General features: G+C 48.4%; 1 protein-coding gene across 19 annotated transcripts in view; it reads right to left on the bottom strand.

The window, feature by feature from the left end:
* LOC106587212 (CUGBP Elav-like family member 4) overlaps positions 1–26990 on the bottom strand; it is a 158514-nt gene that overhangs the window by 31514 nt on the left and 100010 nt on the right. For 13 of the 19 annotated variants that reach the window (XM_045708360.1, XM_045708354.1, XM_045708368.1 and 10 more), the window contains exons 3-4: positions 13180–13228; positions 3582–3710 (exon numbers count right to left, since the gene is read on the bottom strand). In XM_045708360.1, the coding sequence (XP_045564316.1) occupies positions 3582–3710; positions 13180–13228 (178 nt within the window). The remainder of the gene's footprint in view (positions 1–3581; positions 3711–13179; positions 13229–26990) is intronic. The other 6 variants (XM_045708367.1, XM_045708352.1, XM_045708356.1 and 3 more) reach the window with 2 other exon arrangements.

Raw genomic sequence — 26990 nt, 5'->3', positions numbered from 1 at the left:
AAGTGTAGTACTGTATAAAAGTGTTGTACTGCATAAAAGTGTTGTGCTGCATAAAAGTGTTGTACTGTATAAAAGTGTTGTACCGTTTAACAGTGTTGTGCCGTTTAAAAGTGTTGTACTGTATAAAAGTGTTGTACTGTATTTTTAAATGAGCCTATATTGAACACTTTAAATTCCATAGGTGCATTTTACTGCAGGCTTCATCCCAGTCATATTATGCTCAACGATTTCTTCCAGTTTAGACTCCTTCTTACCCCTGTCTTCAGGAGGCAGCTCGTGTCTGGTTACTAGATAGCTAATTAACTACATAGGTAATTAACTCATCTGGATTCATATGGACCTTTCTTACCGGAGCAGGACCCGTGTGTAAGACAGACACTGTATTTCAAGCTTTTAAAAAACAGCTGATACCCGTTTAGAAAGCTTTCAACAATCCAATTAGAAGTGTTTATATACATTTATTCATCATCAATTCCCCGCAGGGGCACAGATGATTCATTTAAATTACAATGGCTGATAGCTACACCCAAGAGAAACACGGCCAGACAGCCCATTCACTTAGGCATTCTGAAAGAGCCATCCAGCAGCCCTATGTAGACAAATGAATCATTTCCTCAACCAAATCAAATGTGGCCAAGGATGGAGTTACATACACTGGCTGCATATAAACAATTTCCCCCTGTCACCTTGGCAATCTGTGTTCCATCAACATGATCAATGTTGTATGTAGACATGTGAAAATGTGATTCTAATGTAATATAACGTTTTCTAAACGTAAATGGGAACTCTATAATGACTGCTACGTGGGTAAGTTAATATGTGTTCAGACCAGATGCTATATAAAGGCAGGAGACATGACTAAAAAGTGGTTGGTAGACAAGTCACAAAGGACTTTGATTTCACTGTGGCCCCCTTACTCTCCCTTCTCTGGCACTCCCCTCTGCTTTGGAAGCTAAAGGTCCCTTTTTCCTCCGACTGGAGCGAGGGAGGGAGGCAGCAGCCGGCTGGGGGAAGGTTTGATTGCACGCCTCTGTTTGAGGGAACAAAAGCGTTTAACCTTTGTAGTGGAAATAATAAGGGAGAGTTTGTTCTGGAAACTCAAAGAGCCCAGCTTTCGTTTCCAGGTCCTAGATGGCATACTGTTGGTTGTCTCCCTCCATCCCAACATGCACCTAGCTAACAAGGCTGGCCCTGGCAGTGATTAAGCCCTGGTGTGCCGGCTCAGCTCAGCCCGACTGGAGGCAGGGCAGACTGAGAATCGCTGCGCTCGGCAAACATCATGCATTTAAACACATGGGGCTCTCAACTCCCCTCACTGATTGAGGCAGCGAATGTAACGTCGTGTGTATAGCCTTGCTTTCCCTGACCTAGAAAAAAAAAACCTGGATAGGTTTAGGACCCGGAGCATGAAGTTCTCTAAAGAATTGGAAGTGAAGCTAGACTCATAAATTATAGTGCACAGTCAGTCAAGGTTTTTGAATGTGATGGTTGAGAATAGGAAGAAGGAAAAAAAGGAAAAAAAGATTGCATTACTTTCAAGCTAGCTGGAGGTTCTGTGCTGCCTTTTGAATTCCTGGAGAAAATAATATGTATGCATGAATTCCATCAGGCAGAATGGATGACATTTATAACACAACTTAATTATAGACCTAAAAGCCATCTCTCTGATATTCCTGACAATTCCTCGCTCCATTCAACTCTGGCAGCAAGTGTTTCACTTTGAGAGTACTTTGAGCCGGGCTGCCATACAGAGATGGATGTCAAACTTCTTGGCCTTTTTATTGGGTTGAAAGGACGCTGAAAGCCTCCGAGTGGCATACATTTACATCAACAGGGGACAAAGGCTCCATAATGGAATAGAGAGCACTGTCAATTTCAAGATCTGTTTCATTTGACTGATGGGACCATGTCTAGTGGTACTGTGGTTGCCAAAATGATTTGCTGCCACCGTCTCCTTAAAGATGTCATGGGATTGTTGCACAACTGGCTCTGGTCGGAGCAGTCAGTCAAACCCTTCTCTCAGTCACCTGGGGGCCAAACAACTGGGACAGTCTGTAAGTAACAGACAACACCTATGCTTATGGTACACAACTACAGATCGTAGCACAACAATGAGAGAGATATAAAGCCAGATGAAGAAAAGAGTTGGTGATGTGAACCTGGTGATGAGAAGGGGGCTGGTAGTATAGAGATAAGAGAGGAGCTGGTGATGAGAAGGGTATAGAGAGAAGTATAGAGAGAAGAGAGGAGCTGGTGATGAGAAGGGTATAGAGAGAAGAGAGGAGCGCTACAGTGGCTGGCAAATGAGTGAAAGAGAGAAGGAGTGAACGAGGGAGCACACTGGTTCCCGTCTGACCCAGCAGGAGCACACAGCACTGGGCTTATTTCATTTTGTGGGCTGTCAATCAGATTCAGGCAGGCAGCGGGAGCGGCCCGAGGAGAGGGAGCAGGGAGCAGGCTTTTGGGCAACGCAGAGCAATAGAGCCCGGATCAACAGAGAGCGGAGCAGATGTACACACCGATAGTCACATGGCTCATTATAGCCAGCCTTTCTCTTGAATGTATTTGGAAGCTGCACATTATCAAACCTCCCACCTTCTCACACATCTATTTCACACATTCAGCCATTTAATATAGGATGATAAATCACAGGCAATAGAGAGAGAGCGAGAGAGAGAGAGGTAGGGGGGAGAGAGAGAGAGTGCACCCCAACACTCGCTGCTTATCAGAGGAAATAACAAAGCTTGTGAACTAGTGTATGAGAGAGACCCATCAAAGGATAGGAGGAAGACACACTTCTGGCTAAGAACAATCCTTGAATCAAAAATCCATAGCCATCTTTCACTTCGTTATGATTCAATGGACTTCATAGCGGTTGGGCTGTTGTTGTGTTTCGGTGAATACTGCTCTACTGTTATTGTTGTGAGTGGCAGGCAGTGCTAAAATCCAGGGACAGACTGATTTATTTACTGTAGGACATTATCGTCCACAAACGTCTCTAGGGAGGGGTGACAGGGATGTGGGAAACAAACATAATTACACCCCTCCGCCTTTCTGATAACAGGAAGAGGAGGAGGAAGGGAGTTGGAGGGAAGAGGAGGAGGTGTTTGCAATGTGTTTGTTGAGTACGAGCCTAGGGAAAGTGAATGGTGTTAGGAATGGGGACTACAAAGGCAGAGCTGGAGAAGGAGGGAGTGATAAGAGAGAGGTGCGGAGAGAAAAGATAGATAGGTGAGAGGAAGGAGGTGTGATGCTGTATGTGTAGGGGAGGTATAAGGGGAAGGTGAGAGAAAGAAGTGGAAAGGGATCTACAGAACAGTAAGGGGAAGGTACGGCCAGGGGAGAAGAGGAGGGTGAGCTAAGGAGTAGATGAGAGTGGGAAGGAGACAGGTGAAGTAAGGGGATATAGAGGGAGAGAGAGAGGGAGGAGGAGAAGGAGAGAGTAGAGCGAGAGAGGGAGAAAGTGGGAATAGAGAGAGAGAGAGAGTGTGTGAGAGAGAAAGAGAAGGGGAGAAAGAGGGGAGTGAAGAGCAAGAGACAGTGAGGCAAAGAGGAAGTGAGGTGTGTGGGCAGGCGCTGACCCTTACTGGCCCCATCAGGCCCTCTCAGGACGGTGCACTCCTCGATCTGGCCGAAGGTCTCAAAGAGCCGCCGGACGTCCTCCTCGCTCTGCTGCTTCCCAAGCATCCCCACAAACAGCTTCCTGTCTTCTGGAGGGAAACCGAGGGAGAGGAGGAGAGGAGGGAAAGAAAGGAGAGAGAACACAAACAAATGCTACAGCTGATGGCACCGTTCTGCTGAGTCTGTGAGGATCACCTCAGCAGGAAACTCAAAACACTCCCTGTCATCATCAGGCACACTGGTGTGTTCTGTTGTTGTTGTTGTTGTTATTGTTGTTGTTGTTGTTGTTGTTGTTGTGTGGTTTCCCTGGGAGGAAGACATGATCCTGTCTCCACTGAGGTATTCTAGTAGATAGAGCTGCCTGCAGTGTCTGAGTGATGTTTGATACAGATGTTGTTTGGAGTGCTGTTACTGTCAAGCAGCAGCAGGAATACATGAAGATAAGAGCTCCAGTATAGCATAGTAGTGTATATAGTATACAGTGTATAGTGTTCCCTGGGTTGAGTGTTGTACAGCTGTATCCTGTGTTGACCTATACCCTCCCCTCCCTCGCCCGCTTTGACACGGCTAGTCCCACTGGCCAGACGGGGGCGCTGTGACTACGATGTATGGCTTCTATACCTCCAGATCTGGCCAGTCAGAAGGGAGGATTTTTCAAATTAATCTCCTCTGGCATTAGACAGAACATTCATCTTCTTTACCTTCTTCTACATTATGCATTTCCTATTCGACTGTGTTGTGGAATGGAATGACTACTAGCAAGAACCCATCCCCAGAACTGATGGAACGTGGCAGGGAGAGGAAGACGAGTTTATTGGAAACGACTCTGTTGATCTTCAGCGTGAGTCATTTGACTGCGTCGGGGAGGGAGCGGTGGGGGGAAGGCGAGGGGCGAGAGCATCACCTGGCCCTGGACAGATGTGACACCTCCTGTACCTGCCAGGTACCATTAGACACAGTTGTTCTAAAAATAAAGCTGGGGGGAACATCAGATCCTGTTACATTCCTGTAAAGTTCAAATGAGACACGTGCCTGGCTGCTCCCCGCTTCAACACACAAATGAGCACATGCATAATCAGTATGCCCTGCCTGACGGCCTGCCTGCCTGCCTGCCCGACGACGTGCCTGCCCGACGACGTGCCTGCCTGCCCGACGACGTGCCTGCCTGCCTGCTTGCCCGACGGCCTGCCTGCCTGCCTGCCTGCCCGACGACGTGCCTGCCTGCCTGCCTGCCCGACGGCCTGCCTGCCTGCCTGCCCGACGACGTGCCTGCCTGCCTGCCTGCCCGACGGCCTGCCTGCCTGCCTGCCTGCCTGCCTGCCTGCCTGCCTGCCTGCCCGACGGCCTGCCTGCCTGCCCGACGACGTGCCTGCCTGCCTGCCTGCCCGACGACGTGCCTGCCTGCCTGCCTGCCTGCCTGCCCGCCTGCCCGACGACGTGCTGCTCTTACTATAGCTGGAGGTGTCTGAGCTTTATCTTAAAGTGGAAGCCCTCTTGCTAGTCGCGATCATGCTCATCTGGTCACGCCTCACACGGACCGAGCCATACAGGGAGTGTATTAGGCAGTGTGTATTAGGGAGTTGTTGGTAAATTGTTAGATTACTGCACTGTCGGAACTAGAAGCACAAGCATTTTGCTACACTCGCAATAGCATTTGCTAACCATGTGTATGTGATCAATTTGATTTGATACACTGACCCAGCCTCACACGGACCCAGCCTCAAATCTCAAACGTCATGACCACGGCCCCAGCCTCTCACTCCTACATGACCATCTGCTGTAATAGCTGGCCTCACACATTCTCCTGCTCCTACACATTCATTTACGGTAGGGGCAGCAGGTAGCCTAGTGGTTAGAGTGTTGGGCCAGTAACTGAAAGGTTGTTGGATCAAATCCTAGAGCTGACAAGGTAAAAATCTGCTGTTCTGCCCCTGAACAAGACAGTTAACTCACTGTTTCCCAGTAGGCCATCATTGTAAATAAGAATTTGTTCTTAAAAAATACAGTAGTCACTGTCACACAGCCATCTCTCTACTCATTAAAGCTCCTCTATCTGCCCTTGGCTTGATAGGCCTGATGAGAACAGGCTACACAGTGTGTGGTCATGGGGAGCAGCTGGATGGGGACTAGACCATGAGAGGACAGGATATGGGTCTCAGCTGGGATGCAGTCACAGCTTTCAGCTCACAGAACAGTCCAGGACAGGTGCTTGTCTGGAATGAGTCAGAGCAGAGTTGAGACTTGAGTGGCTCCCAGAACACACCTAACTCCATTTGGATTGTCTCTCTCTATCTGTCATCAGATGTTTCATTGGGGTGTCACTATCAGGCCTTAATGGTAGAAGTGCACTTTTACAGGCCTCCTGTGGCATCTTAATGTTTTGGGACAAAGACTAATTTCCAACCGGGGCCTGAGGAGGTCTAATGATAGCTTTACAAGGCTAATTAACTAGCCATGAGTGAGGTAATGAACTTTTCAAACATGCAAACTGAAGAAATAAATGACACCCGGCGAAAGCGTTACAGGAGAGTGAGCGCTCTTCTGAGCCCACCTCTGGGAGGGAGGAACGGCCGGAGTGAGAATATTGAATTTGGAGCCAATATCTTTTCATTGCCTGACCTAAGCACTCTTCTCTACTCCTCTCGCCGAGCCGGCCGGCCCACCGCACCGTACACCCTGGCCAGAGTATCAATCGCTATTAATTAGTCCATTTTGCACCTGTCTCCAAAGCAGCGCGTTATTGGATCTGCAAGGTTTCTCTGCTCTTATGGCCACTCAGAGGCTTTTAAAGTGCATTTATGGTTATGAATAAATAACCAGCGATGCTCACTACTCTGCATAACGAGATGTCTAGCCTCCAGAACAGACTGAGAGAGTTCTTCATAAAAGCGTGTGTGGAGGGGGAAAATCAATGAGAATACAGTTAAAGTACAATCCTGCATTTACATCCAGACTAAAGTGAATGCTTCACTATGCAGAACACTTAGGATTTAACTGACATGGCGGGGCTACTTGACCCTAGCCCCTCTTACCCCTGTCTGTAAATGAGCCCTGCTACAACAGGTGATCTGTACTGTGAATGAGGCTCCACTCAGCACCCGCCCATGTAATCGACAAGGTCCTTCCTCCCCACTGCTTTACATTGAAACATAACTCTCTGCATGAGAAACAGAGAGGGAGAGAGGTTGATAGCTAGGTTTGTGTGCTACATTGTCCCGATGACTGTACACACACACACACACACACACACACACACACACACACACACACACACACACACACACACACACACACACACACACACACACACACACACACACACACACACACACACACACACACACACAGTTACCCACACTATCCTCCACTCGTCTCTCTCTCCGCAGCTGTTCATTGCTTGACTGAAGGTAAGTGTAATTGTGTGGGATATAGGGCTGTGTCAGTCTGAGACGGCATGTCCAGTCGGAGATGGCATGTGGACAGACCCATTTTAGGAATGCAAATAGAAGAGAAGATCAAAGTTATCAAAACACAACTGACATCTGACAATCGCTTGTCTCAGGAAGCCTTTTCATTTCAGCGCCCGGTGTATTAAAAATTAATGGATTTTGCACAGATGCCATATGCTGTCAAGATTGATGCTTCTCTCTCTGGATTAAAGTGCTACCTTTTGTTGTAGGGTGCAGTGTGTCTGGCTTGGTTCTTTCTTTCCCTCCCTCTCTCTATGTCTTCCTCTCTTTCTCTCTCTCTCTCTCACTCTCTCTCTTTCTCTCACCGGGTGGGGAATGAGCTGTTGAGAAACCTACTTCGCTGAAGTTTTTCCTTCTGGTTGCAAATAAATGCCACCCTAGAAACAATTAGTCTCATGCTAGACTAAAGTGTCCGTGGTTGACATGTTTTTTTAATGCGGCCTCATTGCCATATCACTTGCTGCTCACACCGAGCGTATGTGAGTGCTGTGCTCTGAAAGCACGGACATCTGCACCCAACGATAAAAGATTCCTGCTAGGCCTCTGGGTGCATTTCAAACGCACAGTAATGTTTCAGGCAACACATCAGATGGGTTATGGTGCTGATGGGCTCACTATAGGACCTGACGCTGCATGGCACACGGCTGCTGCCTGCAAGGCTCTGCCATGGTGGGATCAGACCGCACTCTATAGCCTAGCCCCAGCCCTGCTCCTCAGCCCCATACCCCAGCCATATATACAGCCCCCAGTACTGTAGCCCTACTGGTCTACTGCAACCCCAGCTCCAGCTTAGCTTCATCTCCAGGCCCTCCCCAGCTCCAGCCCTGCTCCTCAGCCCTATACCCCAGCACTATATAAAGTCCCCAGCTCCAGCCCCAGCCCCAGCTCCACACCCAGCTCCAGCTCCATGCCCAGCTCCCTACCCAGCTCCACCCCAACTTCCTGACCCAGCTTCATGCCTAGCTCCAGCTCCAGTCCCAGCTCCCTACCCAGCTCCACACCAGCTCCAGACCCAGCTCCATGCCCAGTTCCAGCTCCACCCCAGCTCCACCCCAGCTCCAGCTCCAGACCCAGCTCCCTACCCAGCTCCACCCCAGCTCCAGACCCAGCTCCATGCCCAGTTCCAGCTCTATCCCCAGCTCCACCCCAGCTCCAGCTCCAGTCCCAGCTCCCTACCCAGCTCCAGACCCAGCTCCAGACCCAGCTCCAGGCCCAGCTCCAGCTCCAGTCCCAGCTCCCTACCCAGCTCCACTCCAGCTCCAGGCCCAGCTCCACGCCCAGCTCCAGCTCCAGTCCCAGCTCCCTACCCAGCTCCAGTTCCAGCTCCATTCCCAGCTCCATCCCCAACTCCTCCCACAGCTCCGGCTCCAGCCTGCCCTGCTGTAATGCTGATGAAGATACATCTGACTGGCCCTGCCTCTGAGCAGACCCATAGTCTCTTTACTGATAGGCCTAATCTGATATATGCCAGAAGATTATTCAACATAGTGAGGCGGTAAATAGAATCAGCAAAAGGGAAGGAATATTCAAATTGTCACTGTATCAGGCATAATGATAGGATCCAGGCCTCCTGCTTGTAAATGCATTACTCATACTGCAAGAGCTGTCACTTTCATTTACTCAGAAGCACAAGGAAGGCCTTAAACCTTTCGTTGCGACTTTCAAAAACGATCACAGAACAACGGAAGAAATTTGGTGAAATTGCCTGTTCCAATTTCTGTCCAAATATTTAAATGTCATTTATTTTTCCTAATACAATTTGGGTGTATGTTTTCTCATGGCATGGCCCTATCATACAGATGCTGTAACAAAGCAATTTAATTTAATGCCCAGCCAACCTTGAGCTACTACGCTGTGTTCCCTGCACCTCTGACAAACTGGGTGTGTGCCGCCCTGCCGGGCTCTTTCTGACTTTTCAGAGTTTTGCATGTTTCGTGTCCAGAGGCGGAGAGAGATCTTTTGGCTTCATTTGCATGTAAAGTGGAGCACGGTCCTCAGTGGGTGTTGAGGTGCCTCCAGACAGCCCCTCCCCAGCGGCCTGGCAGCCTGCTGCAACAGCCACCCATCAGCCCTCACTCTTCCCTATCTGCTGGGTGGGCCATGACAGCACAGCACACAAGAGCTTGAGGTCCTGTCAATCTCTCACCTCCCAGACTGGGGTCATCCTTCAGAGACACGCGCTGAGACAAGGAAGCGCCCAGGCAAGGACGAACACAGAGCAAAAAAAATGATAGCTCCTCAGGATGCCGTAGGGCAGAGTGCAAACCAGACAGAAACTACGAACCTCGATACACGCTCTAGTCAAACTGCAACTATGTAAATATACCAAGAGACTCTAACGATACATTATCAGGTAGACGCATACAGAATGGTGGAACTCTAATGCTACAATATTAGGAAGAAAGCATTCAGAATGGTGGGACTTTAATGCTACATTAGCTTGGTAATTATTTAGGAAAAGGACATGTTGAAGAAGGGAGAGGTAAGCAAACAGGCAAATCTAGACAGAGAGGGAGACTTCTAGCTGTCTCTAAGCCGTCCGTCGGTCCGGTGTGTTTCCTCTAATACAACAGATCAACATACACTTTAGAGCAGTATTTCCCAGCTCCAGTCCTCCAGTACCCCCAACAGACACATTTCTGTTGTTGCCCCGGACAACCACACCTGATTAAACTTGTCAACAAATCATCAAGCCTTCAATGAGTTGAACAAGGTGTGTTTGTCTGGGGCTACAACAAAGATGTGTGCTGTTGGGGGTACTGGAGGACTGGAGTTGGTAAACACTGCTGTAGAGAGAGCATGGAGAGTGGACTAAAAGGTAAATGCGGACGGAGGTGCTTGTGTGTTAGAGAAGCGTAATGAGAGAATGTCTTCTCCTAGTAAATAAAGGGAGGGAGAGAGGGTGCTTGATACTGATCCACCATCCTCTTTCCATTCTAATATGGTGGCCATGGCTGGATGGCTACAGGACGAGTGGGACCTGCAGCCTGCAGATTGTGTTAAGATAACGGACATCTCCAATCATAGATAATCTGTCTTCATCTTTTCTTCACAGACACAGCAGCGGACAAGGTCAGGGGAAGAGATTCCTAGATGGAGAGGAGGAGATAAGGAAGGGGTGCTTCCCAAATGATTTAGTGCTGAGATTCGCTCAGCTACCCCCCATCACCCTCCGTTAGCTCCCTCATCCTGCCAACCCCAGCTCTCCATCTCCCTCACTCCCTCCTTTTCTCTCTGGACCTCGCTCTGTAGCCCTCTCTATCACTAGCTCTATCTCTCCACTCTCCATCCACTTCCCCAGCCCCGTTTGGATTGAGGCAAATTGCTTGGGTTTAAAGTGGAGATATGAGACACTTCCTATTCAAGCACTGTCCACATAGCAGAAGAGCAGAGTCACCCTGCTTCAATTGTCTCGCCATATCTGCCAATTGAAATCATGACTTGATCAAGTTGAAAATAAAGGCTGGGTTGAAGCACAAGAGATAAAGATGGACTTGAAGGGAGAGGAGAGGAGGGGAGTGGAGAGGGGTGCTGGTTGACTCAGAGCAGCAAAGTGACAATAGATTTCAAGTCTGAAAAGCCTCCTCCCATCCCATTCTCCTATTCTATTTGATAATGCGAAGGAGAAATAAATAACCCATGAGTCATTCTAATAGACGGCCCAGAGAATTCGTTTTCCTATCCACAATGGGCCAATAGATCTGTAGGATTATGCGCCGTCTGGTCGCACAGTCAGTTCCTGTGCCAAACTTTTACTCGCGCTCCTGACACATCTCTATCCCTGGAGAGAGGACAGCTCTCTGGGGAAGGGGGAGGCAGGAAGGAGGGAGAGGGAGGCAGGGGGGTGTACCAGCGTCTCTAAACCCACTAATGGGCCGTAATGCCTGCAGAAGCATGTAACCGAGACACCTTTTGCGACTCCTCATGACAGATAATTGCTGATTTCTTGTATGTGATAAATGTGTCTCCATTCCATGGGGGCAGAAGTCTCGGCGCAAGTGCTGGTCCCACTGCTAACCAGTCTACAGCTAGGGCCCCGGTGGGAATACTGTCTACCTGGCTGGGTTGGCCTCACTCTATCTACTCTGACTGAGACTCACACACACACACACACACACACACACACACACACACACACACACACACACACACACACACACACACACACACACACACACACACACACACACACACACACACACACACACACACACACACAGACAGACAGAGAGAGAGAGGGAGAGCTGAATCCCTTTCCTACCCAGGGCTGTCTGTTTTCCTTTAAGTCGAGGCCTTCATAGTAAATCTCATTTCATTGTCAGCCGAGGCTACGCTTTACTTGCCTGCCCTGTCTGATGACTTCCTGTTGCCATTAATGCTCGATACTGTATCTATGTTGGGTCCTGGCCTGTTGTTGTGCTCGCATTTCATTCAGCGCCACGCCGTGTCCTATACCCTGTCTGTCTTCCCCAACACAAAATTCCTGTGACAGACTGGCTAGCTAGAGAACAGAACTGGGCTGGCTGGCATAGAGAGCCCTCTGTATTTCATTCACTCTGTCTGTATTTTTCCTCTTTCTCCCCCTCTCCTCTCCGGCTAGAGAAAGAGTAGTAATTGATATCGGGGCCCATCCATCCTCCCTCCCTTAAACCAGAGATCCAATTTATCTCCGTGAAAATGCCGATTGGCTCCCGCCCAGGTCTTGTCCGTCAGACTTTGCCTGTTTTTAGATGGCCGTTAATTAAAGTGGAGCCGTGACAAAAATAAGATCTCAATGGGAGAGTGAGTGTGTGTCAGGGAACAGGGAAATGGGCCGGCTGATTCACACATCTTGACCACGTAAATCACCAAACTGGCTCAGTCCGGGTCTAATCTTACCCTAGCTGGCTGTGGTGTAACTCAGAAGGCTGGGATACACATAATGCATTTGACCCTCACAATGTAGACTCACACTGGGTCTATTAGATGTAATTATGCCACATGTAAATCTGTAACTGGCTTAATCTGCATTAACCCCGATAATGTTACAAATGGCTTTGGAATGATCTAGTCAATCACACTGTCATTCTGGCTAGGGCCAAGCTGGCGGGTGGCTCTTCAGCTCTGTGTAAAAACCTTAATTCTGTAGTGTGATTTGGTGTCAAAGGCCTAAACCCCAAATCACTGATCATTTATAAACATGTCTGACTACTAACTACACTCTCTCCTCTGTCCATCTTATATGCTGTCAAACTAACAAATCTGAGTTGTACGATTGACCTGGCAGTACAAAGTAGATGGGTATGACTGTCCTGGTGTTGACTGGTAAAGCCTATTCAGGACCTCTGAAGTGTGGCTGTGTGGGGGTGAGGAGGGGGGACGAGGAAGGATATGGAGGTGCATGGAAGGGGGGGGGGTTGACTCCCAGTGGCACTCATCTGTAACCAGGCTGAGCTGTCACTCGGAGAACAGTGAGGAGGGATAGATCCCCACCCAGCCTCTCCTCCTCCCGCTCCTCACTCGACTTTGAACCTCCCAGGGTGACAGTGAACCTGACACAGCCCCTCTCTCTGTTGGTCCGGCCCGGCACAGATGGGAAGTCAATAGTGGCGAGTGACCTATATTAACGGCTACTCTGCAAACTCCCAGTGTGTCCCTACTGAGAGCAGAATATTCAGGTGTGCGGAGGAATGGAGGGGTGGAGGGATGGAGGAGTGGAGGGTTGGAGGAGTGGAGGGGTGGAGGAGTGGAGGGTTGGAGGAGTGGAGGGGTGGAGGGATGGAGGAGTGGAGGGTTGGAGGAGTGGAGGGGTGGAGGGATGGAGGAGTGGAGGGGTGGAGGGATGGCGGAGTGGAGGGATGGAGGAGTAGAGGGTTGGAGGAGTGGAGGGGTGGAGGAGTGGAGGGTTGGAGGAGTGGAGGGGTGGAGGGATGGCGGAGTGGAGGGATGGAGGAGTAGAGGGTTGGAGGAGTGGAGGGGTGGAGGAGTGGAGGGTTGGAGGAGTGGAGGAGTGGAGGGGTGGAGGGAGGGGTGAAGGGGTGAAGGGAGGGAGGGAAGGAGGGAGTAGGAGTGAAAAGAGGGAAGGGACAACCAGGAAAAGGTTAATTACCTCCTCGTCCTTCGCTGTCGGCTGGCTTCACCTGGATGGGCCGGTTCATCTGCAGAGAGAGGAGAAAACACCTGGGTTAGTGTGGCCACCTGGGGACATCCACTACAACCACTACCAGGACAAAAGGGGGACAGAGTGGTGTTCATGGGCCTGTAGTTCTTGTCCTGACCCACTGGAGCATCAGATAGACAACACAAATAGTGCTCTGTTCTGTTCTGTTCTAGTAAAGAAGAAGAGGAGAATGTGTGAGCTTTGAGTTTGATACCAGCATGCCTAATTAATCCAGGGCCTTGGCCTCCGAAGATGCCTGGTTCCCCCTCACAGTTCATCAGAATTAGCACTTTCAATGAGTCACACTGGTTGTCAGATGGCATGAGGAGATTAATGCCATTACATCACCCACTATCAACCCCACAAGGAGAGGTCTTCTCTGGCTGCCCTGAGCTTCCTGTCTCCTCCCTACTTCCCTCTGTCCCTTACAGCCATGCCCTGCCCAGCTCTATACATCCTCTCTCCCTCTGTCCCTCCCTCCCCTCCCTCCCTCTTTTCCACCCCTACCCTTCTATGCCTTGCCCTGCCCTGCCCAGCTCTACACACTCCACCCATCTACACTTCCTACCTCCCCAACCACTACCACCGCCACCCCTCCCTTCAGGACCAGATCCAAGCATCGTGACCAGTATGCTGCTGCTTTGCTCTGCTCTGGTCAGCCAAGCACACCCCAGACACACTGGCTTTTGAAAGCCACACACAAAAACATGTCCAAGAAACACATAAAGTACTGTAAAAAGGTTAGAAGTGCAAATCAATAAACAACCTCTGAAGATACAGTCCGGAGAGGAAAAAGCTTAGCAGCGCCAAGCTCAACATTAGAAGGGCTTTTAAAAACGCCTGCTGTGAATAAAAACTCCCATGGCTCTCTTTGCCCCCTGAACACAGTTCCATCTCTCTCAGGAGTATGACATGTATAAAATGAAGAGTTTCAAAGCCTTTGACTGTATAAAACATGACAAATATCTTCCTATTTCCCTGGATGAATAGTGTGGGGGCAAAGGTCAGTGTAGAGAGGCTCTGTGCTTAGTGAGGGCAGCCTTCCATGAGTGGTGTATTGGCTGTGTCTCCTGGAGCCTGCAGTAGGCAGTAGACACTGGGCACTGGGCCTGTCTCTCCTACATAGGGCATGAGAACAGGGCCAGTGTGTGTGTCACTGAGCAGCACAGTGCAGGGCTGCCCACTCCCATCAGTCAGGTTCACTATGACTGGAAGGCTTAGGGCTGTGGTACACTTGACAGCAGTTGACATGAGCCCAGACGTCATGAGTCAAATATAGCCAAGAGACTAAACGACGTGGAGGGATGTATGCATCTAATGTGACACTCCTAGTTCTACATGTACATACACCAGAATACACCAGAATACACTGTGACGCTGGACCAAAAGGTAACGCTGCACACCCAACACCCACACAAACCTTTATACAGACACGCTAATGTCAACACTTACAGGCCATGAGTTGGAGATAACACGGATCTATTGTTGTCTTATCCCACAGCTGGCTATTACACTATGACAATGAGAAAACGAACTCATAAGAGCAACAGATGCGTTGTCACTGGATCCCATGCATATTCCATATAAACCATTCAGTCTAGTGCTGTTGGAGGGGTATACTATCTGAGAGATGCTGTACTGTGAGTGGTGGAAATGGGCTGTCTCTGAATGGGAGCACAGAATACTAATTGTGGTTAGAGCCTGGAGGGTTTAAGATAAAGTGACTGGGGGCTGTGGCGGTCAGATGGGGGACTTGGGGAAGTTCCAGATGTTGTGTCTAGAAGCCTTTCGTTTTCTCTGCTGGTTTGTTTGGAGTGAAGGAGGACGGTGGTGGAGAACCCCAAAACTCTTGGATGGATGGAGCTTTGGTGTTAAGGAGAGTTAGAGGATGGAGTGGTGGTGTTAAGGAGAGTTAGAGGATGGAGTGGTGGTGTTAGGGAGAGTTAGAGGATGGAGTGGTGGTGTTAGGGAGAGTTAGAGGATGGAGTGGTGGTGTTAGGGAGAGTTAGAGGATGGAGTGGTGGTGTTAAGGAGAGTTAGAGGATGGAGTGGTGGTGTTAAGGAGAGTTAGAGGATGGAGTGGTGGTGTTAAGGAGAGTTAGAGGATGGAGTGGTGGTGTTAGGGAGAGTTAGAGGATGGAGTGGTGGTGTTAGGGAGAGTTAGAGGATGGAGTGGTGGTGTTAGGGAGAGTTAGAGGATGGAGTGGTGGTGTTAGGGAGAGTTAGAGGATGGAGTAGTGGTGTTAGGGAGAGTTAGAGGATGGAGTGGTGGTGTTAGGGAGAGTTAGAGGATGGAGTGGTGGTGTTAGGGAGAGTTAGAGGATGGAGTGGTGATGTTAGGGAGAGTTAGAGGATGGAGTGGTGGTGTTAGGGAGAGTTAGAGGATGGAGTAGTGGTGTTAGGGAGAGTTAGAGGATGGAGTGGTGGTGTTAGGGAGAGTTAGAGGATGGAGTAGTGGTGTTAGGGAGAGTTAGAGGATGGAGTGGTGGTGTTAAGGAGAGTTAGAGGATGGAGTAGTGGTGTTAGGGAGAGTTAGAGGATGGAGTGGTGGTGTTAGGGAGAGTTAGAGGATGGAGTAGTGGTGTTAGGGAGAGTTAGAGGATGGAGTGGTGGTGTTAAGGAGAGTTAGAGGATGGAGTGGTGGTGTTAGGGGGAGTTAGAGGATGGAGTAGTGGTGTTAAGGAGAGTTAGAGGATGGAGTGGTGGTGTTAAGGACAGTTAGAGGATGGAGTGGTGGTGTTAGGGAGAGTTAGAGGATAGAGTGGTGGTGTTATGGAGAGTTAGAGGATGGAGTGGTGGTGTTAGGGAGAGTTAGAGGATGGAGTGGTGGTGTTATGGAGAGTTAGAGGATGGAGTGGTGGTGTTATGGAGAGTTAAAGGATGGAGTGGTGGTGTTAGGGAGAGTTAGAGGATGGAGTGGTGGTGTTAGGGAGAGTTAGAGGATGGAGTGGTGGTGTTATGGAGAGTTAGAGGATGGAGTGGTGGTGTTATAGAGAGTTAGAGGATGGAGTGGTGGTGTTATGGAGAGTTAGAGGATGGAGTGGTGGTGTTAAGGACAGTTAGAGGATGGAGTGGTGGTGTTATGGAGAGTTAGAGGATGGAGTGGTGGTGTTAAGGACAGTTAGAGGATGGAGTGGTGGTGTTAGGGAGAGTTAGAGGATGGAGTGGTGGTGTTAAGGACAGTTAGAGGATGGTGTGGTGGTGTTAGGGAGAGTTAGAGGATGGAGTGGTGGTGTTAAGGAGAGTTAGAGGATGGAGTGGTGGTGTTAAGGACAGTTAGAGGATGGAGTGGTGGTGTTAGGGAGAGTTAGAGGATGGAGTGGTGGTGTTAAGGACAGTTAGAGGATGGAGTGGTGGTGTTAGGGAGAGTTAGAGGATGGAGTGGTGGTGTTATGGAGAGTTAGAGGATGGAGTGGTGGTGTTAAGGAGAGTTAGAGGATGGAGTGGTGGTGTTAGGGAGAGTTAGAGGATGGAGTGGTGGTGTTATGGAGAGTTAGAGGATGAAGTGGTGGTGTTATGGAGAGTTAGAGGATGGAGTAGTGGTGTTAGGGAGAGTTAGAGGATGGAGTGGTGGTGTTAAGGAGAGTTAGAGGATGGAGTGGTGGTGTTAAGGAGAGTTAGAGGATGGAGTAGTGGTGTTAGGGAGAGTTAGAGGATGGAGTGGTGGTGTTAAGGAGAGTTAGAGGATGGAGTGGTGGTGTTAGGGAGTGTTAGAGGATAGAGTGGTGATGTTAGGGAGAGTTAGAGGATGGAGTGGTGGTGTTAGGGAGAGTTAGAGGATGGAGTGGTGGTGTTAGGGAGAGTTAGAGGATGGAGTAGTGGTGTTAGGGAGAGTTAGAGGATGGAGTGGTGGTGTTAAGGAGAGTTAGAGGATGGAGTAGTGGTGTTAGGGAGAGTTAGAGGATGGAGTGGTGGTGTTAGGGAGAGTTAGAGGATGGAGTGGTGGTGTTAGGGGGAGTTAGAGATGGAGTGGTGGTGTTAAGGAGAGTTAGAGGATGGAGTGGTGGTGTTAAGGACAGTTAGAGGATGGAGTGGTGGTGTTATGGAGAGTTAGAGGATGGAGTGATGGTGTTATGGAGAGTTAGAGGATGGAGTGGTGGTGTTATGGAGAGTTAGAGGATGGAGTGGTGGTGTTAAGGACAGTTAGAGGATGGAGTGGTGGTGTTAGGGAGAGTTAGAGGATGGAGTGGTGGTGTTATGGAGAGTTAGAGGATGGAGTGGTGGTGTTAGGGAGAGTTAGAGGATGGAGTGGTGGTGTTATGGAGAGTTAGAGGATGGAGTGGTGGTGTTATGGAGAGTTAAAGGATGGAGTGGTGGTGTTAGGGAGAGTTAGAGGATGGAGTGGTGGTGGTATGGAGAGTTAAAGGATGGAGTGGTGGTGTTATGGAGAGTTAGAGGATGGAGTGGTGGTGTTATGGAGAGTTAAAGGATGGAGTGGTGGTGTTATGGAGAGTTAGAGGATGGAGTGGTGGTGTTATGGAGAGTTAGAGGATGGAGTGGTGGTGTTATGGAGAGTTAGAGGATGGAGTGGTGGTGTTAGGGAGAGTTAGAGGATGGAGTGGTGGTGGTATGGAGAGTTAGAGGATGGAGTGGTGGTGTTATGGAGAGTTAGAGGATGGAGTGGTGGTGTTATGGAGAGTTAGAGGATGGAGTGGTGGTGTTATGGAGAGTTAGAGGATGGAGTGGTGGTGTTAGGGAGAGTTAGAGGATGGAGTGGTGGTGTTAAGGACAGTTAGAGGATGGAGTGGTGGTGTTAAGGACAGTTAGAGGATGGAGTGGTGGTGTTAGGGAGAGTTAGAGGATGGAGTGGTGGTGTTAGGGAGAGTTAGAGGATGGAGTGGTGGTGTTAGGGAGAGTTAGAGGATGGAGTGGTGGTGTTATGGAGAGTTAGAGGATGGAGTGGTGGGGATAAGGACAGTTAGTGGATGGAGTGGTGGTGTTATGGAGAGTTAGAGGATGGAGTGGTGGTGTTATGGAGAGTTAGAGGATGGAGTGGTGGTGTTATGGAGAGTTAGAGGATGGAGTGGTGGTGTTATGGAGAGTTAGAGGATGGAGTGGTGGTGTTAGGGAGAGTTAGAGGATGGAGTGGTGGTGTTATGGAGAGTTAGAGGATGAAGTGGTGGTGTTATGGAGAGTTAGAGGATGGAGTAGTGGTGTTAGGGAGAGTTAGAGGATGGAGTGGTGGTGTTAAGGAGAGTTAGAGGATGGAGTGGTGGTGTTAAGGAGAGTTAGAGGATGGAGTGGGGGTGTTAGGGAGAGTTAGAGGATAGAGTGGTGATGTTAGGGAGAGTTAGAGGATGGTGTGGTGGTGTTAGGGAGAGTTAGAGGATGGAGTGGTGGTGTTAAGGAGAGTTAGAGGATGGAGTAGTGGTGTTAGGGAGAGTTAGAGGATGGAGTGGTGGTGTTAAGGAGAGTTAGAGGATGGAGTGGTGGTGTTAGGGAGTGTTAGAGGATAGAGTGGTGATGTTAGGGAGAGTTAGAGGATGGAGTGGTGGTGTTAGGGAGAGTTAGAGGATGGAGTGGTGGTGTTAGGGAGAGTTAGAGGATGGAGTAGTGGTGTTAGGGAGAGTTAGAGGATGGAGTGGTGGTGTTAAGGAGAGTTAGAGGATGGAGTGGTGGTGTTAAGGAGAGTTAGAGGATGGAGTGGTGGTGTTAGGGAGAGTTAGAGGATGGAGTGGTGGTGTTAGGGAGAGTTAGAGGATGGAGTGGTGGTGTTAAGGACAGTTAGAGGATGGAGTGGTGGTGTTAGGGAGAGTTAGAGGATGGAGTGGTGGTGTTATGGAGAGTTAGAGGATGGAGTGGTGGTGTTAGGGAGAGTTAGAGGATGGAGTGGTGGTGTTATGGAGAGTTAGAGGATGGAGTGGTGGTGTTAGGGAGAGTTAGAGGATGGAGTGGTGGTGTTAGGGAGAGTTAGAGGATGGAGTGGTGGTGGTATGGAGAGTTAGAGGATGGAGTGGTGGTGTTATGGAGAGTTAGAGGATGGAGTGGTGGTGTTATGGAGAGTTAGAGGATGGAGTGGTGGTGTTAGGGAGAGTTAGAGGATGGAGTGGTGGTGTTAGGGAGAGTTAGAGGATGGAGTGGTGGTGTTATGGAGAGTTAAAGGATGGAGTGGTGGTGTTATGGAGAGTTAGAGGATGGAGTGGTGGTGTTATGGAGAGTTAGAGGATGGAGTGGTGGTGTTAGGGAGAGTTAGAGGATGGAGTGGTGGTGTTAGGGAGAGTTAGAGGATGGAGTGGTGGTGTTATGGAGAGTTAAAGGATGGAGTGGTGGTGTTATGGAGAGTTAGAGGATGGAGTGGTGGTGTTATGGAGAGTTAGAGGATGGAGTGGTGGTGTTAGGGAGAGTTAGAGGATGGAGTGGTGGTGTTAGGGAGAGTTAGAGGATGGAGTGGTGGTGTTAAGGACAGTTAGAGGATGGAGTGGTGGTGTTAAGGACAGTTAGAGGATGGAGTGGTGGTGTTAGGGAGAGTTAGAGGATGGAGTGGTGGTGTTAGGGAGAGTTAGAGGATGGAGTGGTGGTGTTAGGGAGAGTTAGAGGATGGAGTGGTGGTGTTATGGAGAGTTAGAGGATGGAGTGGTGGGGATAAGGACAGTTAGTGGATGTAGTGGTGGTGTTATGGAGAGTTAGAGGATGGAGTGGTGGTGTTATGGAGAGTTAGAGGATGGAGTGGTGGTGTTATGGAGAGTTAGAGGATGGAGTGGTGGTGATAAGGACAGTTAGTGGATGTAGTGGTGGTGTTATGGAGAGTTAGAGGATGGAGTGGTGGTGTTATGGAGAGTTAGAGGATGGAGTGATGGTGTTATGGAGAGTTAGAGGATGGAGTGGTGGTGTTATGGAGAGTTAGAGGATGGAGTGGTGGTGTTATGGAGAGTTAGAGGATGAAGTGGTGGTGTTATGGAGAGTTAGAGGATGGAGTAGTGGTGTTAGGGAGAGTTAGAGGATGGAGTGGTGGTGTTAAGGACAGTTAGAGGATGGAGTGGTGGTGTTAGGGAGAGTTAGAGGATGGAGTGGTGGTGTTAGGAAGAGTTAGAGGATGGAGTGGTGGTGTTATGGAGAGTTAGAGGATGGAGTGGTGGTGTTAGGGAGAGTTAAGGTGGGTTGAGGTCCTGGGGTCCCTGCCCAGTGATCAGTCAGTCTCCTGTCCCTAAACTGCAGCGATTGGTCATGAGGCTCCACAGCTCCGTAGACGGGAACCATTAGTAGCCTCTGAGCTGCTGCGGCAACAGCAGTCATTAGTGGGCCGGCCTCACAGAGGAGTACACTAGGGGTTGCTAGGCAACCAGGCAGAAGAGGGCAGCAGGCAGGCAGCCTGTTGGTCTGCTTTGGACTGGGCTGTTATCCAGTGAATTGGAATTCATTTCTGTCTTTCTCCTCCATGACTCTCTCTAGGTTTGCCCGGAGAGGTTATAGAGACATTTTTTTCATAACATGTCCCACTTTTATGAAACTTTCCAGAACGAGGACACACCCTAACTTCAGACCAACCTACCCCAACCACACCTTAGCCAAAACAGTAGCAACATATTCAATAGCTGTTCACAATTTCACAAGGAAAACAGTCATTTGTCTTATTCTACAGTATGTCACATACAGTTGCACATACAGTTGAACATTCTACAGTAAATACGCTCTCTCTCACACACATACTTGCCCAACCACGCTGTTCACTCCTACAATCTTGTTTTACTCTGTCCCTCTCTTCCCCCTCCCTCTCTCATGCACACACACACGCTCACACTCACTCACACACACACACACACACACACACACACACACACACACACACACACACACACACACACACACACACACACACACACACACACACACACACACACACACACACACACACACACACACACGACTCTGGGCTCAATAACAGTAGGTGGCTTAGGTGACATTTTAATCCCTTATTACTGAGTGTAGGATTAGCAGGCCGATCAAGGCAGAGTTAATGATATGAATTCATCAGAGGCTGGGGGACGGAAGACGAAGGAGCAGCAGCCTGTTCTCCCCTTGGGCTTGGACACACACACCCAGACACACACAGACACCAAGGAAGACACATGACATGCTATCTATCCGCCTGACTGGCGGCCATGTCTTCTACGACACTCCCAGAGAAATAGAAGGGCTGCATAAGCAAGATAAAACATATGCTACGTATCCATAGATACTACTGGGACAAATGCCATATTTCCCCTCACCCATAGGGACTGGCTGAATGCACAATGAACTTCCTATATGCTGTAGTGTGAAGATGGAATACCAGTCTTTTTTTTCATCTTGCAGATGTGCAGCAGCCGGAGCTGGAAATAGTTCAGCCCACCCCCTTCCTTTATCTCTCTGGCCCTTTGACCCCCAAAACCAATACGCTTCCCACCACAGCGTCTTAATGGGTTGATCAATGCTGACAAATAGGCAGCTCACGCTGTCTTGCCTGGGAACTCAGCTCACAGCCCTGGCTGGGCTCACACATGCCACCTCCATTTTATTTGTTTTCCCTCTCTGTCTTTCTTTTTTCCTCTCTCTGTCTATCTTTCGCTGTCCCACCTCTTCCTCCACCTCACTCTCTCTTGTTCTCTCTCTCTGTCTTTCTCTACTCTCTCTCTCCCCTTTTTACACGTTTTCTACATCTCTGTAATCTCCAGGAGCTGATCTATATTTCTCATTCCGTTATAATAAATAACATTTTGCTCCAGTCACGGAGGGAGGAAAACCACCAATGTGGAAGAAACAACCTGTTTACATTTACCAGGGAGCTGTGTGTGTGTGTGTGTGTGTGTGTGCGTGCGTGTGTGCGTGCGTGTGTTTGAAACTGGTGCAGTAGAGAGAGAGAGAGAGAGAGAGAGAGAGAGAGAGAGAGAGAGAGAGAGAGGACACCATACCATTGGCCTTTGACAACATTTACTTCCCTGTAAATACCACTGCCCACAAGCCAGGCCATGACACAACACTTCCTTACTCTTTCTCTATAGGCCAGAGAAGCATACTTTTAATTAAAGTGAATACTCTTTCAAATCTGAATCTTTTTAATATTAGTTTTGAGTTTAATATGACAGCTATGACTTATCTCACAGAGCCCGAGTAGTTTTTGCATAAAGTATTTTGTTTGAGTTAAAATCTCTAAAAGTACATCTCATCCCTTAGGCCAAAAGCCCCTGGTTTTTGACTCATATACCTCTTCCTTATACAACTGTGATTTGGACTAGCACTGCATTCTTCTGTTCAACACTGTCATATTCTGGCTCCTCCATCAGAACATTCACTGAAGCTGTTGATGCCATTTACAGCCTATTAAGCTCAATTAAAGATGACTGTACTGGGAGCGCCAGAGAGAAATAGCCAGTGGTATTTAAGTGGACAGCAAAGGCTACCAGGCTAACACACTGCAAACAGCCCATCTATTCTGTGGCTTCCTTCCACCAAACCCCACCCATCACTCCCATTACCCACTACTCCTCACATGTCGGAGTGTTCAGCTGGGAAGAGAAAAGAGGGAACACACACTGGGGAACGAGCCGATCGCGAAGTAGCTCTCCTCTCTCAAATTGGCATGCGTGTCCGTAGTCAGCCAGCCAGCTCCCTCTCCCTGTGTGAGGCTGGGGAGTCAGGAGAGGTTGGGCCTGTCGACGTGTGGATTTGAGGGTTAGTAATCACACACTGGCTGTCTGCTGGAACAGCACATGAAGGAGAACTCTGTCTGCCTTCCCATGAGGAAGAGGGAGAAGGACGCTGACAGCTTGACAGGAAGTGGAGAGGTGGGACCTATTTTTAGCTATTAGCCAGAGCTCCTATATCAAGCAGATAACTTTGGTTGTAGCCAGAGTGTATTCCCTGGTGTGATCCTGTAGCGTAGGGGGGAGGATATGTTTGTGTTTTTGTTTTTGTGTCTCTCTAAATTCAGTCCCCCCTGCTCCCTAATTACATAGCAATTGATTCCCCCTGGACGGAGGAGAGTTGTTGGCGTTCGTTTTTCGCGGTGTGAAACTGGCACTCACTCTACACCGCTATCACTTCCTGGTCCTCTGAGGGACTGGCTGAACAGAATTTCTGAGCGGAGTGAGAGAGAAAGTAGCATTTATAATAGCTCTCCCCTCCTTTCTCTATTTTTACCCTGGGCCCAGCAGGTTTCGGTTGTGAGGTGGGACAGAGTCAGACAGCGAGGGCTTGGGATGAGGAATCTGGCCGTCAGTTCATCTTCTGCTTCATAAAGCCCCCGTTCTCCCTGGCTGCAGATAGAGCGGCCACAGCACTACATTACATTTATGGCCCTTTTTATCCAGGGGTGGAGGGCAGAGGGAGCTGGGCATGATGCGGGGAGGGGAGGGGAGGAGGCAGGAGGGAGCTGGGGGTGATGCAGGGAGGGGAGGAGGGAGGAGTGGGGTGAAGATTCGACACAGTGAGACAAGACTAACAAATTAGTCAAAGTGACAGGAGGCTTTATGAGGCTCGCTCTGTACGGCAGTGTTCCTCTCTCTGCCAGGGATATGAAGGGAAGGGGTAGATGAAAGAGGGAGAGGAGGACCAGGAAGACGGAGAGCAGGCCGTTCTCTGCAGGCGGCCCACGGCTCCAGGTATCCGGGACAGGCCCTAGAGTCTGCTTCCTATAGAGCCCCCGTTGTCCCAGACTGACGGAGCAGCTCAGCAGTGGGTGAGCTCTAGTTCTCTGAGAGCAGACAGAGCCAGTCAGCAGTCTAGTAAATATAAGATATACAAATCAAATATATACTGTATCTACACTGAGTATACTAAACATTAGGAACATCTTCCTAACATTGACTTGCACCCCCCGCTTTTTTTTGCCCTCACAACAGTCTCAATTGGTCAGGGATGTTGGCCCATGTTGACTCCAATGCTTCCCACAGTTCTGTTAAGTTGGCTGGATGTCCTTTAGTTGGTGGACCATTTTTGATACACACTGGAAAGTGTTGAGCGTGAAAAACCCAGTAGTGTTGCAGTGATTGACACACTCAAACCGGTGCGCCTGGCACCTACTACCATACCCCGTTCAAAGGAACTTACATCTTTTGTCTTGTGTATTCACCCTCTGAATGACACACATACATAATCCATGTCTCAATTGTATCAAGGCTTAGAAATCCTTCTTTACCCTGTCTCCTCCCCTTCATCTACACTGATTGAAGTGGATTTAACAAGTGACGTCAATAAGGGATCATAGCTTTCACCTGGATTCACCTGGTCAGTCTATGTCAGGTGTTCCTAATGTTTGGTACACTCAGTATATATATATATATATATATATATACAGTGCATTTCCTCATCAATCTACACCTAATACCTCATAATGACAAAGCGAAAACAGGTTTTTAGAAACAATATTCTCTGGTCTGATGAAACCAAGATTAAACTCTTTGGCCTGAATGCCAAGCATCCCGTCTGGAGGAAACCTGGCACCATCCCTACGGTGAAGCATGGTGGTAGCAGCATCATGCTGTGGGGATGTTTTTCAAGGGCAGGGACAGGAGACTCATCAGGATCAAGGCAAAGATGAACAGAGAAAAGTACAGAGAGATCCTTGATGGAAACCGGCTCCAGAGCGCTCATGACCTCAGACTGGGGGGAAATGTTCACCTTCCAACAGGACAACAACCCTAAGCACACAGCCCAGACTATGCAGGAGTGGCTTCGGGACAAGTCTCTGAATGTCCTTGAGTGGCTCAGTCAGATCCCGGACTTGAACCTGATCGAAGAAACCTGAAAATAGCTGTGCAGCGATGCTCCCCATCCAACCTGACAGAGCTTGAGAGGATCTGCAGAGAAGAATGGGAGAAACTCCCCAAATACAGGTGTGCAAAGCATGTAGCGTCATACCAAAGAAGACTTGAGGCTGTAATCGTTGCCAAAGGTGCGTCAACAAAGTACTGAGTAAAGGGTCTGAATACTTATATAAATGTGATATTTAGATTTTTTTTTTGAAATGTGCAAAATGTTCTACAAATCTGTTATTGCTTTGTCATTATGGGGTATTGTGTGTAGATTGATGAGGAATATTTTTTTTAATCCATTTTAGAATAAGTCTGTAATGTAACAAAATGTGGAAAAAGTCAAGGGGTCTGAATACTTTGCGAATGCACTGTATATTTATATAATGTACTGTATATATACACTGAACAAAAATATAAACGCAACATGCAACAATTTCATTGATTTTACTGAGTTACAGTTCATATCAGGAAATCAGTGAATTGAAAAAAAATCATTAAGCCCTAATCTATGAATTTCACACGACTGGGAAGGGATCCAGCCATGGGTGGGCCTGGGAAGGCATAGGCCCACCCACTTGGGAGCCAGGCCTACCGACTGGGGAGCCAGGCCCAGCCAATCATAATAAGTTTTTCCTCAAAAAAAGGTTTTATTACAGAACAAAATACTCCTCAGTTTCATTAGCTGTCTGAGTTTCTGGTCTCAGATGATCCCGCAGCTGAAGATGCCAGAAGTGGTGGTCATGGGATCATGATGGTCTGCGGTTGTGAGGCTGGTTGAATGTACTGCCAAATTCTCTAAAACAACGTTGGAGGTGGCTTACATTCCTGCAGTCAGTATGCCAATTGCATGCTCCCTCAACTTGAGACATCTGTGGCATTGTGTTGTGTGACAAAACTGCACATTTAGAGTGGCCTTTAATTGTTCTTGATATGCCACCCCCCATCAGTGGATGGATTATCTTGGCAAAGCAGAAATACTCACTAACAGGGATGTAAAAAAATGTGTGCCCAAAATTTGAGAGAAATACACTTTTTGTGTGTATGGAACATTTCTGGGATCTTTTATTTCAGCTTATTAAACATGGGACCAACACTTTACAGTTTGCATTTATATTTTTGATCAGTATATTTATTTTCTTATTTTTTTCTATACTTTTTAAAAATACATTTTTGGGATGGAAAAACCCTTTCAGTGTAAACTTAAATGGCTAGAACGAGATCTAAAGTATGTAGTCACACTCTAATAGGTCTACTACTGAACTCAGCTCACACTCTAATAGGTCTCCTACTGAACTCAGCTCACACTCTAATAGGTTTACTACTGAACTCAGCTCACACTCTAATAGGTTTACTACTGAACTCAGCTCACACTCTAATAGGTTTACTACTGAACTCAGCTCACACTCTAATAGGTCTACTACTGAACTCAGCTCACACTCTAATAGGTCTACTACTGAACTCAGCTCACACTCTAATAGGTCTACTACTGAACTCAGCTCACACTCTAATAGGTCTACTACTGAACTCAGCTCACACTCTAATAGGTTTACTACTGAAATCAGCTAACACACAGCTAGACCTACTACTGAAATCAGCTAACACTCAGCTAGACCTACTACTGAAATCAGCTAACACACAGCTAGACCTACGACTGAAATCAGCTAACACACAACTAGACCTACTACTGAAATCAGCTAACACACAGCTAGACCTACTACTGAAATCAGCTAACACACAGCTAGACCTACTACTGAAATCAGCTAACACACAGCTAGACCTACTACTGAAATCAGCTATCACACAGCTAGACCTACTACTGAAATCAGCTAACCCAAAGCTAGACCTACTACTGAAATCAGCTAACACACAGCTAAACCTACTGTACTACTGAACCAGTTAATAAGGGAACCAATATCATGTATTCATCTATCACAGAGGGAGCCGGGTGAAAAAGAAGACAGAGTGGATAAGAGGATAAAGAGGAGAGGGAGAATAATAAGAGGGAGTAATGATGCAGCTGTCAGATTTATG

This window comes from Salmo salar, chromosome ssa26 (assembly GCF_905237065.1).
Source record: "Salmo salar chromosome ssa26, Ssal_v3.1, whole genome shotgun sequence".
Classification (NCBI taxonomy): Eukaryota; Metazoa; Chordata; class Actinopteri; order Salmoniformes; family Salmonidae; genus Salmo; species Salmo salar.
The sequence above is the reverse complement of the archived record's forward strand: the minus strand, read 5'-3'. Positions and strand labels throughout refer to the sequence as shown.